Source organism: Balaenoptera ricei, chromosome 11, assembly GCF_028023285.1.
Source record: "Balaenoptera ricei isolate mBalRic1 chromosome 11, mBalRic1.hap2, whole genome shotgun sequence".
Taxonomy (NCBI): domain Eukaryota; kingdom Metazoa; phylum Chordata; class Mammalia; order Artiodactyla; family Balaenopteridae; genus Balaenoptera; species Balaenoptera ricei.
In genome coordinates, this window is record NC_082649.1 from 42167545 (window position 1) to 42190190 (window position 22646).

General features: G+C 38.3%; 1 protein-coding gene across 11 annotated transcripts in view; it reads left to right on the top strand.

Annotated features, from left to right (window-relative positions):
• The first annotated feature begins 2813 nt into the window (after positions 1–2813).
• MLIP (muscular LMNA interacting protein) overlaps positions 2814–22646 on the top strand; it is a 282530-nt gene continuing 262697 nt past the window's right edge. For all 11 annotated transcript variants that reach the window (XM_059938984.1, XM_059938985.1, XM_059938990.1 and 8 more), the window contains exon 1: positions 2814–2985. In XM_059938984.1, coding sequence (XP_059794967.1) covers positions 2923–2985 — 63 coding nt within the window. In that variant the 5' untranslated portion in view covers positions 2814–2922. The remainder of the gene's footprint in view (positions 2986–22646) is intronic.

A 22646-nucleotide genomic window follows, 5' to 3' on the forward strand; every position in this document is an offset into this window, starting at 1 on the left:
GAGAGATGAACTGCAAATAAATATTAGATATGTATAAACTTCAAATATCATGTGAAATAATAGACCGCCAGAGGTAATAAGAGCTATGAAGGAGAAAACAGCAAATGAGTGGACAGAGGGTTTGCTATTTTAGATAGTTACTGGGGAAGCTCTGGATGAAGGGAGAATGGAGCCACGTGACGCTGGAGAGAGGGCTCTCCGGTCAGGAGCAGGAGACGTGTTTGTCGTGATTGATGAACAGGAAGGAGACCCATGTAGCTCATCTCTTCTGTTGGACCAGCAATTGGACAAGGGCTGGCTTTTGCATGGGCATGATCTTACCTAAGAAAGCTCCTGTCCCTAAAACATATGTAAAATATATTTAAGCATATCTCTGTATATGGATGGAGTAAGTGGTCCTCACCATACAGTGCTGGGGCTACAGACCCACTTGCCCTTTTGTGCCTGGGATGAGATTACTTGTTCAGAGGTGCTGAAGTGCCCAGTGGGTAGGTGCTTGGGCCAGGGGGCTTGAGTGCCAGCTATTGGCTATGTAACTGTGTCTTATTTTATCAACTATAAAATGGGTGCATTAATTTGCTAGCACTGCTAGTCTGTTAAGTCACAGACTGGGTGACTTAAAGAAAAAAGATATATTTCCTCACAGTTCTGGAAGCTAGAAGTCCAAGATCAAGGTGTCGGCAGGGTTGGTTTCTTCTGGGGCTCTCTCCTTGGCTTGGAGATGACCATCTTCTCCCTGTGTCCTCACATGGTCTTCCCTCTGTGTGTATCTTTGTCCTAATCTCCTCTTCTTACAGGGACACCAGTCATATTGGATTAGGACCCCACCCTTATGACTTCATCTTAAATTAATTACCTCTGTAAAGACCCTATCTCTAAATATAATCTTATTCTGAGAGACTGGGGGTTAGGACTTCCACGTATGAATTTTGGGGGAACACAATTCAGCTCATAACAACGGAGAAAATAGTAGTATCTACCTAGAAGTGTTTAACAAACACGAGAAAGAAGTAGGCAGAATAGTATCTACCTTCTAGAAGTGGTTTGGAGAATTAATTGAGGTAATATATGGAAAGTCTTAAAGCCACTCCTGGCACATGGTGAGTGCTATGGGACTGTGCTATGTAAGAGTGCTATTATATCTTATTTATATCCAGTCATGTTTACATTGTGAGTTTGTTGGGGAAGAAAAGTAGAGATTGTGTCTTTTCACTTTATTATTGTTTTTATTCATTATTTTAAAAAAATCTGCCTACATCTAGGGTAATCTTCACCCATTATGTATACTCAGTACATGTTTGTTGAATTAAACTTTCCATCCCTCCCACTGGCACTGGCATGTCCCTGTCATTATACCTGTTATCTTCTCCTTCTCCAACCAGCTCTGCATCCTACCATCCCCCTACTCCCAACTGGATCCTGAATTTCACCTTCCGGCATTACACCAGCAATAACTGTTTCCTTTTGCAGCCATAGCATGCCTTTTTTTTTTTCCTAGAGAGATTTTGGAAGTTCCCTTCACATAAAATTTCAACTCTTGCCTTGATTTGGACATATACCAATCTTGCCTGCTATTCAGCCTATAAGACTTCATTGCAAATGTATTAGGACAACATGTGTGATTCCCTTTCTGGAACTCAGAGGTGAGCCAAAGAGGGAAGCCCCTTTGGCCCATAAGTCTGATAGACCATTTCTGAATTCTCATCTTGAAGCAGGGCTAGCTAGGTTTATTTCTACTAAATGTTTCACTTCTGGAATCCTCAGCCCTTCCATCCTGATGCAGAATAAGCTCTAGAGCAACCCTGCCTGGCAATAGAGAACCAGCTGTAATCACGCTAAAGGACAGAGCCTCATAACTCATTTCCTAAAATGTTTCCTAAAAGTGGAGGAAAAACCGATAGGAAATTTAAGTTACGATCACAAACAGTTGTGAAAACGATGTTTGAAAAGGCTGAGAGACTAGGCCACTGTAGAGATCAGTCTTAGCTTACTCTGAAAGCCATTTTTATTTTTTATTGCCATTCGCATATGTAGTTTGCTGCAAAAAAAAAAAAAAAAAAAACAACAACAAAACCCAGAGAGTTAATTACCATCATGCCACACAGTTAATTTTCTTTCAAGCATGTAACAATTTCAAAAGAATTCTGAGAACATTTGTTCCATTGGAAAAATGAATTTCATCTTCTCTGTCATAACTTTGTTCCCAGTAGAAAAGCCAGGATAATGAAGAAAAAAATCAGTTTTGTGAAGGAAAACACTTTCCTTTCATGAAGTTTCTAAATATCATTTGCCCACTTTTCATGGAATAAAACTGACACCCATTGAATATATGTGTTGTGTGTCTGAATAGTTTTAATTAGTTTTCCTTTGCACTTCCCTTTAAGTGACTTTTTAAAGTTTTGAGCTACAAAATAATGCATAAATGTCTAGACTGCCGGGACCCAAATTGGAATTTGGAAGAATGGGACTGGCTGATTCATATTTGCTATATGACCATCACATTTGTCCTTTTAAAATTGATTTATTAGGCCCATATTCTAGAGTATATTTTATTGTGCTGCAATGGCTACTAATGAAATCTTTGATAGTGGCTTTTTGTCACAGACGTCTTTCTTGACTCAGGTAACCTAACGTGTTGGGATAGTCTCCTGTTGGAGAGTTTGCTTTTATATCAAGTGACATTTATCATTATCTAAGGCCAGCTGCCTGACTTCTCTTCAGTGCTCTGTTTATGGGGTTTGAACATCTATAAATGGAAACACTAGCTAACCAGAAATTATCGCCAGGGCTTTCTGATAGTGTCCTGGGCTCTCACAAGTTGGAATGTCCTGCAATATCTAACACGTAAGCACGTCACATCGTTTTCTAGACAGAATCGGAATCTCACTTTTTCTGTCTCTCTCTCGCTCATTCTCTTTCAACATGGAATTTGAAAAGCATGAGAAAGGAAGCTTATTAAACCAGAATTTAGAGGAGAAACTGACGGTAAGACTGGTGAGATTTCGCAAACACAGCTTTATGATGTGACTGACGGAGTAAAAATCAGCTGTCATAGTTTGGAAAAGTTGTACCAGGCAGCCTATGTTTCCATGTTTTTCTGGTCAACAACCTTGAAATGAATGAGTTTCAAGGGCTTTACTGAAAACAATGTAATAAAATTATTAATGCGTTGTCATTACCAGAATGTGGGCAAATTTGATTTAGTTAATGATGTGGTTTATCTCCATTTTTAAAACCAGAATCCACTTATTTTGAGCCCTTGTTGTGATTGTCTCAATACTGGGAGATTATTGTCTTTACTGATAAGAGGTTTAACGAATGTTCAAAGCCCAGTTTCTCTCAGAGATACCAGAAATATGTGTCAGGAGAAATATAAGAATTATGGACTGTTTTAATGTTTTATGGAATAAGTTAATGATCTTCTGGTGTAAGGATGAAGTTTACTCTTCAAAAAGTTTTTAGTTTTAGGCTATAAAAGTTGTAAAAGTAGCTTTACCTTGATGTTAAGAAATTCAATGTCAATGAACATAGTGGTCACTTCTATTTGCTCAAACATAAAATACAGTGTAACCTGGAGTAGAATGTATTGTTCATGGTCCACCTGATGAGTATAGGAGGCTAACTGTGTTTGTAAAGTTACTGTGGCTTCAGAGTTAATATTAGAACAGGGCCGGCTAATTTTAAAAGCAGTGCAAGTAGCAAAAAGTAAATCCATATTGAGTTTAAGACCGTGGCTTCTTAAACTCGTGAGACTGCATTGTTCTGGATTTCTGACGTTCAGATGTATGCACTAGTAGTGATATTCTTGAAAGATAGAAAGAAGAACCATACTGGGTTGAAAACTCTTAAGGTGTATTAGAATTTCAAGGTCTTGAAGAAATACATTGGATAAAATACAACCTTTTCTTAAAGGATTCGGGTCATTTTGAATATCGACTGTGGACCTCTATTCTAGGTGGTTGTTTAAACATGTCACGGCCATAGACTACTTTGCTTTTTGACTGTTTTGAAAAGCCATGTATTATTGTAGAACTAACCAGGGGTTTTGAGTCAGAAAGATCTGGTGCGAATTCTCAATCCATAACTTCTAAATGTAGGACAATGGGATTTTGTTTAAGCTTTTTGAGTCTCAGTTAACTTACTTGTTGATGGGGAGCAGTAATACCTAATTTGAAGGCTGTCATGAGCATTAAAAACTATAATGTATGTGAAGTCCCTCGGCTGAGACTGATGTTTTCAAACTGTTTCTGGCCTGACTTACTTAGCAAGTACATACCCAGGGTTTGTTTATATAGAAAGAGAAAACTGAAATGCGTTTCAAAGTAAAGGGAAAACTCAGATATGTTAACCATAATGGCTTAGTGGTTATAAAACCTTGATGGAACCAGATAGAGGGTAAATAAAACATGAATAAGAGTTACTATGAATTAGTGTGAAATTTGACCCAGAGCTCCCTGGCAATCTTTTACAGGAAGTTTTGCAAATAACCATAGTGGATATGGGGCGCATGAACAAAAGTGAAAATGATCTCTTGGTGTATAAAAATTTCACTGCCTGGGAGGTCACACATTCTTCATGCCGGACTCTACCTGGAACACAGCTATGAATCTAGAAGTGAGCTAAATCCTCTCCTTAGAGGGAGTAGCTGCCACAGAATTCATGGACTTTACTCTGGAGGGGAAGCCTAGGGCTGGCCTCTGATTAATTTCCAGAAGACTGGAGGAAAATCTGGGGCCAATCAAAAGGCACCAGAATATCCAATCTGTACTGAGCAGAAACTGTTCTCAGGGAGGGAGGGAACACAGTAAATAAAGTTCAGTACTTGGGGAAGTTACCTGTACAGATAAATAGATAAATAATAAGTAAATAATAAATAAGTAAAATTCAGGCAAGAAATTCTGACTGCTCTCTGAACTCTTTCTTTTAGATTATTAAATGCGTCAACAAAGAATTTCACTTACATTGATCTTCAACCGAAATTTCTTAATGAAAAGGAACAATTCATGTATTAACATAGTAAAAATGGTCATGCACTTCAGGGCATTCTGACATCATAATGGTTTCTTTCTCTAAAAGATGATAAGAACAAATAGATCTCACACATAAGTCTAATAATTTCTATCACATTAGTATAATATATCTCAAGAGACAATTCTATCTCCCAAGCAATAAATGTTCAGTAAGTACCACAAAAATAATGATAATGAGAAGGGTATTGCATCCAACTCATTTTATACTGATGCTTGGTAGAAGCAAATTAAGAAAGTAGTCAATTGCTGAATATCATCAATATTGCTTTTTTGAGTAAAAGTAACTCTCTGAGATTGAGAAAGAAATTTGTCATCTGACAGTTTTTTGACATTTTAAATTTGAGGGTGAAAGCCTTATCCGATGACATGCAGATTTCCTTAGGATCTCACAAAAAGCGTTCTTCTCAATTTTAGGAAAAGAGAATCCTGTCACTTTTAAATACAATGAAAGAGAAAAGACACTGAAGAAAAAACTATGGGTAAAATATAAAAACACAAAGTATACATTTAAAAATTCTGTGGTAATTCAGTGAAGGGTAGCACTTTAAGGTTATATTAGTTATCAATTCATAAGTTCATTAATATAAATAAAATTAATTATTTTCTAAGAAGAAATCTGTTAGCAAATAAAACACGGAACTGCTGTTTTGGTTATAATTCCTGTTGTTATTATCTGATGACAAGTTTGAGTTTTGTTTGGAGCATCTTCAGAGTTGCAACCTAGTGTCTATTAGGTAGGATTGTCCTCAGAAAGAAACAAAAAAGAGGCTTTCAGATCAATACACATTCCTGAATGCCTAGTTGGAACAAGACAGGTACTAAGGGCTGCAGCAGAACATGCATGATAAAGAAAGTCTTGGCCATCAAGGAGATTATTGTTTTGATTATTTTTTAGTAGATTATAAAAGAATAATGGTAAGTTTTAGTAGCTTAGACATATTCTAAGTGTACAAAACAAAAACATTCCAAATTCTTTTTTCTCACATAGACTTGGGACAGCAAGACTATAATTATGCATCAGAATGTCTTAACAATGGGAACAATTGTAAAGCATTTTATGCAGTAACATAGTTCATTTCATTATAAATGTCTACTGTTGAAGGAGGTCATGGGGAGGACATGACCTCTGGTTGACCCAAGAGCAGGACCCAGGCAGTGGAAGTCTCCTCACCCCTCCCCTGTCCTTAGAATGTGCTTTCTGCCCACAGTTCCCACAGTGGGAGCTGTTCCAAGGACGCAGCCTTGAGAGGAACGTGATGCTGAGACCAGCTGGGTGGTACCATCTGACTGAACCCAGTTACGACCTCTCTATAAACTCTTAAGATTCTGGCAAGTGATCCAGGGGATCCACTCCTCTTGCTGATGCCCGAGACAAGCCTGGTATATAAGTTCCCTGCTTATTAAACCTGCTACCCACCAATCTGGAGTGTCTGCCTCTTCTCCAGTCTCTCCTTGCCCTCCCTGCATGGGGACCAATTTCAAATTTCACCCAGCAAGCTCCCAAGGCTTCAAACCAACATCTATATATCTTTTTTCTAACTGTATCTAACTAGGGTCCCTGGTAACAGGTACTCAGTAGGTGCTGACATACCTGAAAAAAAAAGTGTATACTGCTGATGTTTTTGGTGACTTATCTAGAGATTATTTTCAGTATAGCTTGAGTGTTGTTTCTGATCTATACATAATTCCAGACAAGATAGCATCACATAATACAATAAGTGGTAAATTTAGGGTTGTAATTCTCTGGAGGTAAGGTACTGAATCTCTCTATCTTTATATCATAATTGATTGCCTTAAATCCTTAATAAACTAATTTTGGTGATGACCAAAATGAAGGGAAATGAAAACAAATGAATGAACAATGTGACATCTCCTTTTCTTTGACATTTGATTATTTATTTTGAAAACTTTCTTCCATTTCTTTGCATTTGTAAGAGTGGATCAATGACTCTTGCTATGTTCTGTATTTTACTGAGAAAGTTGCCTTGGATGTCCATCGTGTCTGTTCATTTTGATGGTAGAGGATGTGAGTTAATTTGTTCCCAAACCTTAACTCCCCCATGCTGCTGGCTCGTTTGTTTTTATGGGTGGCACCGTCATGGAGCTTGGTAGGCATTTGGGCATCTCTAAAAATGCTGCTGGTCTCTCGGGCATGTCTGTGGTGCCTACTATGCATTCTATACCCCTATTTGGCACCCCTGCCAAGATGGCCCATTCGTCATCAGTATATTTTGAATTCACTATTCCCTTTTCTCCAGAGAGGGCCAGAGCTCTGTAATAAGTTGACACCCAGCATACTCTGTGGAAATAATTATTTTCAAAAAACAGATGGGCGGTAATGAACACGATTTTATAGTAAATGCCTCAATAAGCATCCCTCGACTGGAAGGCAAACAGGAAACTCAGAACTAGGATTCTCTGAATTTCTGAGCTCAGTGTCACTTCTGAATTTTTAATAAAATCAGTTACGTTGTTCCCATGACTTATGGGGATAAGAACTCTCTGAGAACTCAGTAAAGGGGATACAGGATTGATCAGTCTGTACCAGGTATTCAGGAGTTCATTGATTAAGACATACTCTCCAAAGAACTGAAACAGCCCTCAAGCATTATGAGTAGTAAGAAGAGTCTGGTTTCACCCTGGCTGAAGATGCATAGTTGCAAAGAGTAACCATGAATCCTGATTATTTGGCAGATCAAAGTGAAAAACTAAATAATGGCTCTTAAAGCACTCTTTCATAAGAAATAATCCCACTCTAACCTCTCTCTGTCCTCCTCTCCATAGAGTTAGTAACAAATGTTTAAAAATTCCTGAAGAATATGTAGGATGAAATAAAAAAAGGAGGGAAGAGACGAGATGCCATGTTGGTGGTGGATCACAGGAATGAATGGGAAATCCACTAAGCAGTGGGAATAGAATCTTAATGGGCATCATTGCAGAATGAGGTGAGACTGGGAAAATGATGAGTTAGGGTAGGAGAGGGCATGCAGGTGTTCTGAGGACCATCCTACCATATCTATGAAAGTCGGAACAGAGAACCTATGCCTCTGGGGATGTGTGTGTGTGTGTGTGTGTGTGTGTGTGTGTGTGTGTGTGATTGTATGGTGCTGAAGACTTCTTATTCCAAAGAAGAGACCTTCTTCCCTCTTCCTAAGTGCCATCTGGTGTGGTGAAAAGCATGTTGTATCTGAGTCTAGGACCAGTATTGGTGGGAAAGTTGTGTTTGTGTGGCTTTTGACAAATCACTTAACCTTTGGTGTCCTTATCTACAAGGTGAGAGGCTGGGTTGGATTTTCCAAGATTGCTACTCTATCTAAAACTTTATGAGTCTGTAGAAAAATACCCTTTGGCTGTATGCTGATTAAATCCTTGCCATACCAAACAATGCCTCTTTATACAAACATTGAAATAGTTTATATTTTTATGTCATCACTGACCGAATGTAAAATGTAAAATAGAAGTCCTTGTGATTAGATTAAACCTTCCTTGCAGTAGGAAGTTCACAGTTCAGTACTCATGAATTGAATTGCATATATTTTCGATGTTTTCACTGAGAAATGAGAAATGACAAAGATCTGAGAAGATTTGAGGACTGAATCATGGAGGAAAATTATGGAATAGATGGAGAAAGAAGCATGTAAATGCCTCAATATTAATATCGCGATATTATCGAAATAAGGCGTTCTATTTTCTTACGATATTACATAAAATAAAGTGGACACTTTATTTTCATCGGGAATAACAATTTAGAAAATATGAGCTCTGTGTTTTAAATGTTATTCTAAGATGGTTTGTTTAGGGCGTATTCATTCCCTTTTGTAGTTCTCGCTGCTCCCTGCAATGTGCCTGACACAGATAACTTGGTCCCTTTGCAACTCTAATTTTAGTCTCTTTTGCAACTCTAATTTTAGTCCCTTTTGCATCACTGAGGTTGGGGAAAAAGTAGATTGCACACGAATGGCAAAATCCTAGTCACCCTTACGATTTTTCTTTTCCCTTGAAGAAAAAAATGAGGGCTGTGCCTGTTAGAACCCAGGGCGGGGAGGTGAAGAGTAAAGTGAAACTGATGAGGATCCAGATTTATACCTTATGGTTCACACGAAGTTCTCGAAACCATCCAGTCTTTTTTTTTTTTTTTCATCCAGTCTTTTGAAAACCACTGCTAATTAAAGCAGTGTCTGCTGATAATGTAAGTCTGAGATGCACTGATTGAATGGATCTTTTGCTAGAGCTCTGTGTGATGGTGAGTAACAGAAGAGGGATGGATGGCAGGCTTTAACTGAGCTGTGATTTCACAGTGACATTTATAATATCCTGTACGTGTGGTGAGATAGTTTCTAGGTTCTCATTGTGGGAATTACAGTGACTTACCTAGCCAGTTCTGTTCTGAGTATGGCTCCCCCCAGGAAATGACAAATAGACTGCTGTATTAGTGATGGAATTATATTTGAGAGCCATGGGCTTTATTTTGCTATCTGATCTTCATAAAAATAAGGAGATGATTTTTAAAAATGGCAAGAGAATGTCTGTGGTTTAACTGCTGGTTTCTCTCTTTTATTTATAACCTAAGTTTTTCTCAAGGGTCCTTTCATCAATTTCTTTTTCAGTTAGTGGGCGTTTCCTTGCATGGGTAGCTTCTGGGGAAGACATCACCGCAGATTGTTCTCCGAAACAAACTGGATGTCAGGATGTAGCCATTCAGAGACCACTTCATGCTCTTAAATACTGACTTGGTGACATTTATTTTTGGAGCAGATGAGAGAGCCCGTAGGATTGCTTTCCCAAACCTGGTATAATTTCCTGGGATATCATGTCACCATGGGGAAGCTGAATGAGAAAATGTCAGCATGAATTAATAAGCTTATCACAGGGAGTGGGGAGCTCTTTTAGAAAGTGTGAAGGAAATATGGAAAATCAAGTGTTTCCATTTCTGTTTTGTTTTTCCAGTGGAGCTCAGCTTTCAATCTGGGAATTCCTGTATGTTTTGTTGTTCTATTTGCTTCTCCTTATTTATTCATTCATTCATTCATCCAGCCTGGGAGTCCTCTGCATGTAGCTTGCCGACCTCGTGGCTGCCCGTACTCCTTTGCAGGGGGTGTGGAAGGAGAAGGGGGGGTGGGTCTAAGAGACCGCCAATGAATTCTCTCCTTTGCAAATCTACTACAGTCATGCCCTGTGGAATTTGCCTTCCTTGACTCTTGTGCCTCCAGGGTTTGGAAAGGCACCTTTTAGGGTCCCTTCCTGGCTGCAGCTCTGCTTCATAGAGCAATACACCTCCATCTCCTTTTTATCTTCTAGAAATTTACAATATGGTTTTTCATGCTGATTCCCCTCCCATGCCAGATCTCTTATTGTTGTGGGTTTATTCTTTTAAATTCCTTTCCTCTCCTTTTAATGAGGTGCAAGGAAGGATGTGAGGGAAACTCCTGGGTTCCATCAGTCATCTTGAACCAGAAGACCCTTGACTTATTTTTAAAGCTCTTCCTCAATGCTTTGTGTTGGAAAATCTTTTCAATAGGTCGGGAGTGTTGGAAACATCCTGATTCTTCATTGAGAGAGAGGCATTATGTAGAAGTGTTGTATAAGCTATGGTACATAGCATGCCAAGAAATATTCTGAGCATATAACTAAAAGAATTATGCTGTTTCTAAAAGTTTGAAAATTGAAAATTAAGAAAGTTATAGTTTTGACCCTTCTTCTTTGTGCTGTAGTGATCATGATGGTTAAATTCAGGGACTCTGTGGTGAGGACTCTTGTGTGTTCAACCTATGTCAACCTATGTCAGCTTCAGTTTCTTTATCTGTAAAGTGGGATGTGACTTGCCTCCCAGGGCTGTTATATGGACTGGAAATAAGGAAATTTTTGAAAAGCACTTGCACATAAGAAGCCTTCAATACACGGGAGCCATTAGACAAATGAGAATCGCAGTGGGGTATAACTTACTTCTTGCATCTGGAGAAGAAACCCTGGACTTGTGCTTGGGATTTGTCCTCTGCAGAGGGAATGTGATTTCAAACCAGAGGCAATGCTGAGGAAGTGTGCCATCATCAAAACTCTAAGTTTTAATTTTGTCTGTCCTGGAAGGATGACAAAGTTTCAAAAGTAAGAGCATTTTAAAAACCTGGTGCCCATTCTGAAACACATTATGGTTTTGTCTCAGCAGAGAATAATTACATTACATTAATGTAAGTACTATGTAGGGATAGAACAAATGGCTAAATTGTGAGGTGCAAATAATTAGGACGTACCTAATACAATTAATAAAAAATATACCAATGACTGTTAGACTTATCAAGGTGGGATGTTTGTAGGAGGGGAAGAATAGAGGTAAATAGGAAGGCATCCTAGTGCGTGTGTGTGTAGAATGTTTGAAAGAAGAACAGAAATATGGTTAACAGTGCTGTTTGGTTGAAAAAAGTTTTAAATCCAGAAACTATTTATTCTGTTCAGGAGATCATAATTTATGTCTCTCACCTTCATCTGGCATTTTTCTTCCTTGTACATAATGTATTTTCCTGGGAAAGCAACACCACCAATGGTTCATTTATTTTTTTATTTAAGAATTTTTCTATAAAACATATAGTTCCTATACTACAAGTAGGACTTATACTGGTACAACTTTTCTGGAACATAAAATGTATCAAGGCTTTAAGTGCTTATGTAGCTACTGGCCAGGTAATTTTACTCTAGGAATTTTTTGAAGCAAAGAAATATACAAATATTATTTATAAGAATGTTTATTACAATGTTGTTTTATAAAAGTGAAAATAATGAACACAGTAGGGAAATTAGTTACTAATCTATGATAACATCATATGAGGAAATTTAAGGGCAGTGGTATAGTGGTCAATATACTCCATCTCTTCCCTACAAAAATTCAGATATTATACAGTGTGGAATGAACGAGTCTTTTATGGACCCTCCACATTGGCAGGACATTAACATGCAATCAGTGAATATATTTGTGTAGCACATCTCTTAATAGTCTAAAAAAGACAACAATACTGGGTATTGAACTATATTTTTCAGTTTTACTGAAATTTCAAATAGCTCAGAGTGATTTTTTTTCATAACAACCTCATATTTTAATGATCCTGCTGAACTGATGAGACTGAATCAGAGAAGAATGCAAGGTAAACTGATATTTGGTGCACTATTCTTCACCTGAAAGCAGATTTGTAGACATCTGGAGAGCTTTCATCTTTTGATCAAACAGCCTTGGGCCACCAGCAGACTGCAAACCCCTCAAGGTCAGGAACTTGATTTTCCTGGCATCAAGGGCTGTACCTGATGTGTACTCAATAAATCTCAGTTCAACTGCACAGGTGTGACTTTTACGTGTGTCTGTGTGTGGGTGTGCAATGCACTTTGACTTCATAAGTAGCAGGGATCACAGACTAAGCCTACACTGAATTCATCCTAAGATTCAGCCATGTCTGGAGAGCTGGTAGCTTGGCACTTTCAAAGGACTGTTTTTAAGAGACACTGAAAAGCCTCCCAGTGAAAGACTTATCCCCAAGCCCTTGGAGAAAAGACAGATGAGATTCTTATGGTTTTGTTCATAGAAAATGAGGGACCCTGAGTTTGGCAGGCGGCCTCCCCTTCTGGTTGACTTCCAACTCGACCTCAGCAGTTTTGCCTGTGAGTAAAAATGGACAGAGTTGTCTTCCATGAAGTCTTTGAGCAGCGTAGAAAGCACTAAATGCCAGTGTGATTGGTGCTGGCAGCTTCGGCAAAGGCTTCAGCATCCTCAACGCAGAGCCCTGGACACCTTGGTGTGTCCGTTGGCAGGCAGTGATGGCATTGGTGGCAGAACTGTAGATTTTGGCACTGGCGACAGCATTGCCAGAGTGTGACAATAGGCCAGCATGTGACAGGAGGAAAGCGGCAGACTCCAAATGTGAGCTAAAGCACTAGTTCGTTGGAGCAATGAAAGAATGACAAAAACATGGAACTTTCTCAGAGTGGGTAGAAATATAGCCACAGTGATACGATTTTTAATACCATTTAAAATAATTAATTGGACTTCATTTTTGCTCCAAGAACAGGTTGTGTTTACAATTCCCTTGTGAAAATTAAGTACTATGAAAAATGGCGATTAATTAGATATTTTCAGATACCAGGAACCTCTACCACTGGCAGTTATGTTTAATGAGATGCTTAAGATGTCTATAAAATCTGCACTATCCTTTGAGGATTACTATGCTTATTTTTGAGGAGTTTATATTTTGCTAAGATTCATTTTCTCTTTTTACCAAATACCAGTGCTGTGAGGTAGATTATCCCTAACATACTCTGCAGTATAAATTGTAGACTCTGGATGAAGTACAGCATATCTATTCTGGAGATATCTGGAATTCTTGTGCATTTGGCTTTGGTTTGTTTTTATAATACTTGAAATGTAAAACGGATCGTTTTTGGTTTCCCATGTATTTAAAGTTCTAGGTAAAATTTTAGGATGATACTTACCCCTCGCCTTCACCTCCTGCCCCCCCTTTCCCTTCTCCCGTCTCCCTCTCCTCCACCTCCTCCTCTTCTTCTTTGGCTCCTCTCCCCTTCTTCCACCTCCCCCTCATCACTGTTCTCCTCATCCTGTCCTCCTACTTCTCCTCATCCTCCTCCTTTCCACCTTCTTCTTTTTTGTCTTTGGATGTCCAAATGTTCCAGCACCATTTATTGGAAAGGCATATACACTCTAATTATCAACAATAGAAAGAATCCCATGTATTATAGATTCTCTTTATCACCAGGGAAACATTTCATCATCTCAACAACAGCCACCCATACTACTAATACTTACATATTTTTGCTATGACCTAGGCATCACTGTTTATATATATATATATATATATATATACATATATATATATATGTATATATATATATATATACACACACACACACACACATATGATGTATAGCTCTACACAATAACCCCCAAAGTTGATATTATTTCTGTTCTAGTTTTATGTATGGGGAAACCAAGGTAAGAGAAATTAGTTACACAGTTAGTAAATGGTAGAGCTCTTTTCAAACCCAGGCTGTCTCCAAGTCCATGCACTTAACCACCATATCATGTTGCCTCTAAACTCAATTTTCTTTATGGTTAAATTTACACAAGAATACATTTTGGGATAGATTTATGTAACAACTTATCTGCTTTCTAATTAGTGTTTGGGTCCAAATAACAAATAATGCTCCTATAGGAACACTAAGAATGATGGACTGAAACATTAGTTTAATTAAAGATTCAGATGGACATGATTACTGTTTTAGAAAGATTATAGGAAATATTTTCTGAATGAGGCATTTGCAATATTTTGCAAGTCTGAACTTTATAAGAACTTACTCTAAGATATCCTTCTACCTGAAACTTCATAACTTTAAAGAATGACAAGATAGTTTCAGACAAACTTTTTTCATTTTTATGACCAACCATTTTAATTTCATCTATGGTACTATTGGTATTTATTTGTAAGTATCAGAGTTCTTTATGTGATGGACAGATTTTTTTATTCTTATTGATCAGGTGACCATGTGATTTATTATTCAAACAGGGATCCTTTTGAGAGTAAAAGGGGGCCCTATTAATAATTACTTCATGACCACAGGCACTAACCAGGACTGTCCCAGATGAGCCAGGGCACATGGGCAGCTGATATTTAACTTACTCATACATGGAGACCAGGGAATCAATGATTCCAGGGGTCAGGGATGGCTTCTAGACTCTTGAAAAGTTGAAAGTATTCTCTAACAGATAAATGTCATTTGCTTCTGTTCTCAGCAAAAGGACAACTTGAATCCACTTACTGACATTCTTTTTAAGAGCTAGAACTTAGCTTTCCTTTTTGTGTATCAGGTTATCTTGTGTGACAGAGATAGAGATGGTCTTTTATGTCATTGCTTCAGGGCTACAGAGTTAGTGGTGCAGCCATTGCCCTTGACCGTGAAGAGAGAGGGAGAGCTCAGCCTAATTTTCCTAAATGTTGGTTAATTTCACTTGTGAAATGAGAAGAATCCAGTAAGAGAAAGAGAAGGGCCATAAACAAATAGCTGCAGTTTTATCAATTTCCCAGTGGATAGAATATTATATCACTTTATTCAAAGGTGTGGAAGCATTTTGTTCAAAGGTGTAAACGGTGTTCTTTTTTTTCCCCCAGCATCACAAATCTTGTCATGATGTTACTAGGGAACATTAAATGTTGCTCTTTTCCTTGGCCTCTTGTTCTCTGAGTGAAGCCGAGTGTAATTGTGGAAAGAATGAGGAAAGCTTGACCATCAATTTAAGCATGGTTGGGACAAGTCACTTAACTTCCCTGGGTCTCAATTTCCTTATTGGTAAAAAGAAAAATATTAAACTGGATCATTTGAGGTTCCTCCCAGTTTTAATTTATGTGATTCTATGACCTCCTGGGAGGGTAGAGCTTAGATTCTTGAAAGTTCTGATGGACATACCATGCTTAGATTTCATGCCTCACCTACAGAAAGGGGAAAATCCAAATCCTTCTGGGGTTTTTACCACAGGGAATGACACTTGTACAAGTATATTTAATTGTTGAAGTTGAACCTTTAGAAGCATAGGTCTGTATACAGTAAGAGAGCCATGTTATGAGGTCCCCACGCTTCAGTTAATAAGAACGGGCAATGTAGAAAAAGTATTTGGCAAAGATTAAAACATTTGCAAAAAAAGAACAGTTTATTGGTTTACAAAAAATGCCAGTTTCTCTCTCAGAATATTTGAGTTGGCTTAGCCCAGTGTACTTAGGGACAAAGGGATACTATACATGGCAGTGAAGAGCCCTGGCTTGGCAGTCACACTGGCGTAATTCCTGGCTCCCACGGTTCACTGTGTCACGTGGGGCATTTAACCTTGTCAAGTGTATTAACTTGTAACCAAGTTTATTAACGTCTTTAAATGTCAGGCTCCTTGTCTGTGAAGGGAAGATAATAATAGCGCTCATAACAAAGGATTATTGTTAGAAATAACACATGTAAAAATCTTGATACGTATTTCCCTGTAATTCCAGCCAGTCACTGAAGTTTTAATGGGAAGATTCTTAGGCTAATTCACTTGTATTAGGAGGGTAGTCTAAATAGGTGTTATAAGTAGACCCAAATATATTGACTTAACACCATGAAAATTAATTTTTCTCTCACACAACAGTCCTGGAAGGAGGGATGAGGGAAGAGAGGTTTCCAATATGGTCTCCAGTGAGTACAGAGTAGAAACAGACACTTTGTTGTCAGGGCATCAGAGATGGGGGAGAAGCACGCAGACCCTCTTGGGAACGTGTGGATAATGCCAGGACTTACAAATGTTGTTTTGAGAGAGTAGGAAAGTGGTTGCTAGGGGCTGGGGCATGGGAGAAATTCGGAGAGACTGGTGAAGGGGTACAAACTTTCAGTTATAAGGTGACTAGGGTCTGAGGATCTAGTGTATAACATGGTGGTTATAGTGGATAACACTGTATCATATAGTTAAAATTTGCTAAAAGAGTAGAACTTAAATGTTCTCACCAAAGGGAAAAAAAGATAAATAGGTGAGGTGCTGGAGGTGTTAATCAGGTTAATGGGGGGAATCATTTCACAATGTACACATGTATCAAACCATCACAGTGTACACTTTAAATATCCTACAATTTTATTTGTCAATTATAACTCAGTAGAGCTGGAAAAAATGTTCCTTCGGTGTTACCATTTGAGAGTCACAGGGGCATAGTAAAAATTTGTAATTCTTACTGATCTTGTCCTTGGTTGACACACAAGGCAAGGAGTAATCAAGAAGTTTGGGCAGTCGCTTATATGTGGAATCTAAAATACGACACAAATGAACTTATCTATGGAACAGAAACAGACTCACAGACATAGAGAACAGACTTGTGATTGCCAAGCAGGGGAGGGGGTGAGGGGAAGGATGGATTGGGAGTTTGGGATGAGCAGATGCAAACTATTATATATAGAATGGATAAACAACAAGGTCCTACTGTATAGCACAGGGAACTATATTAAATATCCTGTGATAAACCATAATGGAAAAGAATATGAATTACAGTGATAAACCATAATGGAAAAGAATATGAAATATATATATATGTATAATTGGATAACTGTAGTATACATCAGAAATTAACACAACCTTGTAAATCAAATATACTTCAATAAAATTAAAAACAAAGTTTGGGAGTCGGAAGGAGGTCTCTAATAGGCTGCATTACTTTTTCCCATTTCATGTTCTGCTTTTGTTCTTACTTGATTGATAATTCTGTGTGTGCTCTGCAAAGGACAGGTAGTAAAGTTCACTGTGTTTCTATGATCCTGAGAGCTGGAGGGCATGTTATACTGCTCCAGCTGCACATGTATGAATTTCACATGCTTGGCATCTGGAATCTTGCCAATCTTCCATTGCTTCCCTGGATTAGCTCTGTAACCCAACAAAATTAAGTGGGTCCATCTAGGGAATTTCCTCTCAAAGGACATCTGTAAGTCACTAAAATTGAGTATATGCTTTTGTGTGTACGTAGGGGTGTGTGTGTGTGTGAGTGAAAGAGGGGAGAGAGAGATTTAAAGCACAGTGAGAGAGGTCTTGATAGATACCTCCAAACAATAACCTTTTTCCCCATCATGACTTTGAGTTAAGGAAGTGTTGTTGTGAAGTGACAATGTCTATTAAAAGTGCAGGGGTGATATGTTCATCCTTGGGGGGACTTTTAGAAGTTTATCAGGTTTGTTGAGAAAGCAAAAGGTCAGCAGGCTTGGTGGTGCCTTTTGAAAGGGGAAAGATCATTCTGATAAAGAGATGGATGGTTATCGCAAGGAAGATTGTGGGTAAATGTCCCAACCAAGTTGCAAGTGCTGAGGGCTTAAAATATCACATTGGATTCAGAGATGGAATCACAGTTCTGGTGCCTTCCAGCTATGGAGTCGTCTTTTGTCACTTTTCTTCAGTGAACCTTAATTTTCTCTTTTTAAGTATTGTTGCTAATATCTACTGATGATATTTTTATGATTTAATGGGAGATTAAATAAAGATACCACCTAGATCAAGGTGTATGGTGTACAGAAAATTCTCATTTACACCTCCCCTGACTCCCCTGGTCCTTCAGAGTTCTGCCGAGGGTCAGCTCTGGTCCTGACATGTGGCCTGAGTACCCATCAAATACATACTAGACTATTGGATATGCCCTTGGATGTGTCATCAGTAGACTTGTTCTCCGATCTGACTCCAGTCTAAGTTAAGGTTACCGGTTTCATAGTGAGGTTTTCTCTTACGTATGGTTGGAAGAATTGAAGCTCCTTGAGAGAGAAATGAATATCTCAGAAGGCTCTCATTCATTCATGGTGTTTTCTAGAAGACTGGCTGCCAAAACTGGTTTGTGGATTACTGCTTGTCTGCGACAAGGTTTTACTCACTCCAGAGTAAATGAGAAAAATTAGAACAATGCAGTCTCCTTCATAAAACAATTTATGTTTATTCAATTTATTTAATGGATTGTCCTTTTTATGGGGAGAGTACATCTTTTCTCATTTTTTTGGTTTTAAAGTTTTCTTTCTACTTATAAAATGATGATGAATCTCTAAAAATCAGTGACTGATCCATGAAGTCCCAATGGAAAACCACTCTTTTTGACATTTTGGTCTCGGCATTCAGATGTCCTTAGAAAGGTCTACTGGATTTTGTTTTGTTTTTGTTTTTGGCATTGCCAAACTGTGATTTCTTAGCATGTACTATATCGCATTTTCTTTTGTATCTTTTAGAATCCTAATTTTCTTACTTAGCATACCAATCAGTTTTTGTTATGTATAAACACTCATTTTTTTATTTTTTATAATTCTTGTCACATATGTAAGAAGGTACATTTACTTTTCACGTTAGGAAATTAGAATTAAAACCAACAAAGATTTTGAGCACATATCATGAGATAGACACGGTCCTTGGGATTTTATATGCATTGTTTCATTTTTACCTCACCACAGCCTTGCTTTATGTTCCCTAGGAATTTGAGATTTCTTTTTCTCTTATGGAACTGGATGTGTTGTGGGTGGTAACTGAGAACTTGTAATATATCAGGTGTTCAGAATGTTCTTTTGGAGGAATTTTTTATTAATGAAGTCCATGATTAAAGTTAAGATGGATGTTTTATCAGAACCCTACTCAGAGAGAATCTCAAAAAGACCACAATCCCATCATAGAACTTAATAGAAATAGAGTTACTACTGGAAAATTTATCTCTAGTTGGAGTAGAAGAGGCATAATAACCATAAAAATCTATAAAACCAATTTAAATAATTTTTAAAGATTGACATGTTTTAGATCTTTGAACAATAAAAGTTTCACTAATAAAGGGGATGAGCAAAATTGTAGGAGATCTTTGGAAGTTGGTGTTTGTATCATTTTTGACCATGTTCTGGAAAATTTTAAGTTGTTTAAGTTTGACTTTTATCTTAGTTTTCTGGGTAATTTGTTAGAGAAAGTGGTACCGTGTGATGACATTTTATGAACTTTAAATCATTCTCCTCTGAAAACCATTCTGGGAGCTGCCATTTAAAAACAAACAAGCACAAATAAAATAACTCAAGAGGAATAAATAGGTTGGATTTTAAATGGGTGGATATTACTGAAGCGTGTTAATGGCCGAGACTGATCTTAAAGCCAGAGTCCACTTGTCCTTCAAAAGGGAATGTCCTTGGACTTGGCTGCAGTGTAGACTGTTGTGTCTCTCAGGTTTAAAGAAGTGACTGTCAGTGATGAAAACGCAAATTAGAAAATTCTCTTTGACAAGAGAATTGAACATACACACACTACTATATATAAAATAGATCATCAACAAGGACCTACTGTATAGCACACGGAACTCTACTCAACATTCTGTAATAATCTAAATGGGAAAAGAATCCGAAAAAGAATGGACATATGTATATGTATCACTGAATCACTCTGCTGTACACCCGAAACTAACACAACACTGTGAATCAACTATACTCCAATATAAAATAAAAAATTTTTAAAAAGGTTAAGAAAAAAGAAAATTCTCTTTGGCGTGGTGCTGACCTGTTGACCGTGATTTCAAAGAAGCAGATGGGTGGTGGGTCCATGTGTGAAACTGCATGATGCAGGTTTACTCAGTGATCTAAACAGGAAAGATATGACAATGAAGAGCCCTGTATTTAAATTCTGTCCTTAACTCTCCCAGTCTCTTTTGATTTTAAAAGAAATAGTCACAATGCTGTGCATTACATCCCCAGAATTTATTAATCTTATAACTGGAAGTTTGTACCTTTTGACCACCTTTACTCATTTCCCGCAGCCCACACCCTGTAAAATGAACTATAAAGTGAAGTTGAAAAGAATAGAGGTAATGTAATAAATACAGTGTGTGTTCTGTGTTATAGTGAGTTGTAGATGAGCTGGTCAGCCATGCTAAAATGTTAACCATCTTTAGAGCAAAACCAAATAATAGCTACAGAGTTCTGCCCTTTTAAATGCTAGAACATTTAAAAATTAAACAGTGACAATGACAATATAAACACAGTACATTTGACCCAAAAGAGGATTTGACAGCACAGGCACTTGTTAGCAAGTTCTATTTTTGTGCTGAGTATAGTATGTTAAAAGATAAACTGAGGCATATTAAAAATGTTAAGGGTTTTATTTGAGCAAAAATCAATTGAATTGGGCAGCATCAAACCGGAAGTAGTTAGGAGACCTCCACTGACAGGAGCTGGGAGAGACTTGTACAGAGAAGGGGAAGCAAAGCAAGGAAATAATCTGATGGGCTGTGGCTTAAGTGGCTGCCTTATTTGGGAAAGTCTAGTTGGCTGCTTGTGATTTGTTGTCCTGGATTTCGATTTCTTAACCTTGAGGTGTTTCAGGCTTAGGTTTTGGTTTGCTTATGGGGGCAGCTGAGGTGTTGAAGCCACTCAATCTAATGGCCTCTTTGTTTTGTTGACTTAACAAGCAGAATCGTAGAAGTTTAGATATTGCCTCTCATTATCATTTTTGAACACTTACTGTGTGCAAGCCTACTTACTGTCATTCATCAGTCATTCATTCATCTACTTTAACTACTTGAATATCCTTTGAGCATCTGCTGTGGGTCAGGCATTGCTCTAGGTACTGAGGATACAGGAGTGGACACCACCAACTGGACCACAGCCTTCATTGGACCAGCGTTATAGGGGAGGGCGGTGAGAGAGCTGACAGTTGTCCATCAAACCAATGAATAAACAAGGTGATTTCAGGTAACAATAAATGGAAAAAGAAAATAAAACTGGAAGAAGGAATAGAGATAGATGGAAGCGAGAGAGTGAGTGGGGGCAACTCAGGAACCTTCAGGAAAGCCTCTCTCAGGAACTGACACTCCATGAGGAGGAGATGGGGTTGGGGGGGAGCATTCCCCACAGAAAAACAGGTGCAAAGTGTTCTCAGCATCTTATTTGTATATATTTCTCATTTTGCAACTGTGCAAGGCTGACTGTCCAAAGCAGCACAGTGAGGAACTGGTGTGTTCTTTCCTTGAAGCATGTTTGACTCAGAGCCTATGTTTTCAGCTACTGTGTTCTACTGCTTAGTGGAGATGGACTACTGATTGAGCCCTGCTTGATCTGTACAACAGAACAGACAGTCAAACCAACTGACCAACCCATCTTAGGTCTGGTGGCCAGGGGCCTGACCTGGGCTCCCACAGTGGGAGCCATCACGCCTCACCCAAATTCCAGACCTGAGTTGTTCACACCCAGAGCCTCCAGAAGGAAGGAGAGGCCAGGTTTAAAAATATCCACTTCTTTCTCTTTCATATACCCAAATCCTATCAATCAAGAGCAATTGCACATCAATGAGTGAAATTTAAAAAAATCACCATAAGGAAATAAACAAAGGACACAAGCCAGATGTAGAAATAGAAAATGCTAATGAGGATGCAAAAAGATGTTTATTCTCATTAATTACCAAAGAGTTACAAATGAAAACAAGGCACCACTCTATCCTTTTCTATTAGCAAATATGAAAGAGGCCAAGAATATCCAGGGTTGGTGAGGTGTCTTTCACAATTTGGGTGTGAATATTTTATAGTCTAGTTCGGGCACTTTTAACCGATCTTACAGACTCCGTGTTCACATGTTATAAGGTGTAGTGAGTTTCATGCTCTCAAAAGATGTGACCAGACAGAACCTGTGAATGTGACCTTCTTTGAAGAAAGAGTCTTCGAGGGTGTAATTAAGGACCTCAAGATGAGATCATCCTGGGTTAGGATGGACTTTTAATCCAAAGACAAGTGTCCTAAGAGAAGTGGAGAAGAGAGACCCATGGGGGCAGCTTGGCGTGAGCTGCTAGAAATCAAGGAATACCTGGACCACTGGAAGCCAGAAGAGGCAAGGATTCTTCTGGATCCTTCCAAGGGAGTGTGGTCCTGCCAACTACTTGTTTCTGGGCTTCTGGCCTCCAGAACTGTGAGAGAATATATTCCTGTTGTTTGTGGTAATTTGTTCCAGCAGCCCTAGGAAATGAATGCACAAGGTATATCCACCTTTCATGTGACAATATTTTGTAATGGCAAAAACTGGAAACAATCTAAATGCTTGTCAATGTGTGACTGGTTAGCTAAGTTATGTCATTAAAAA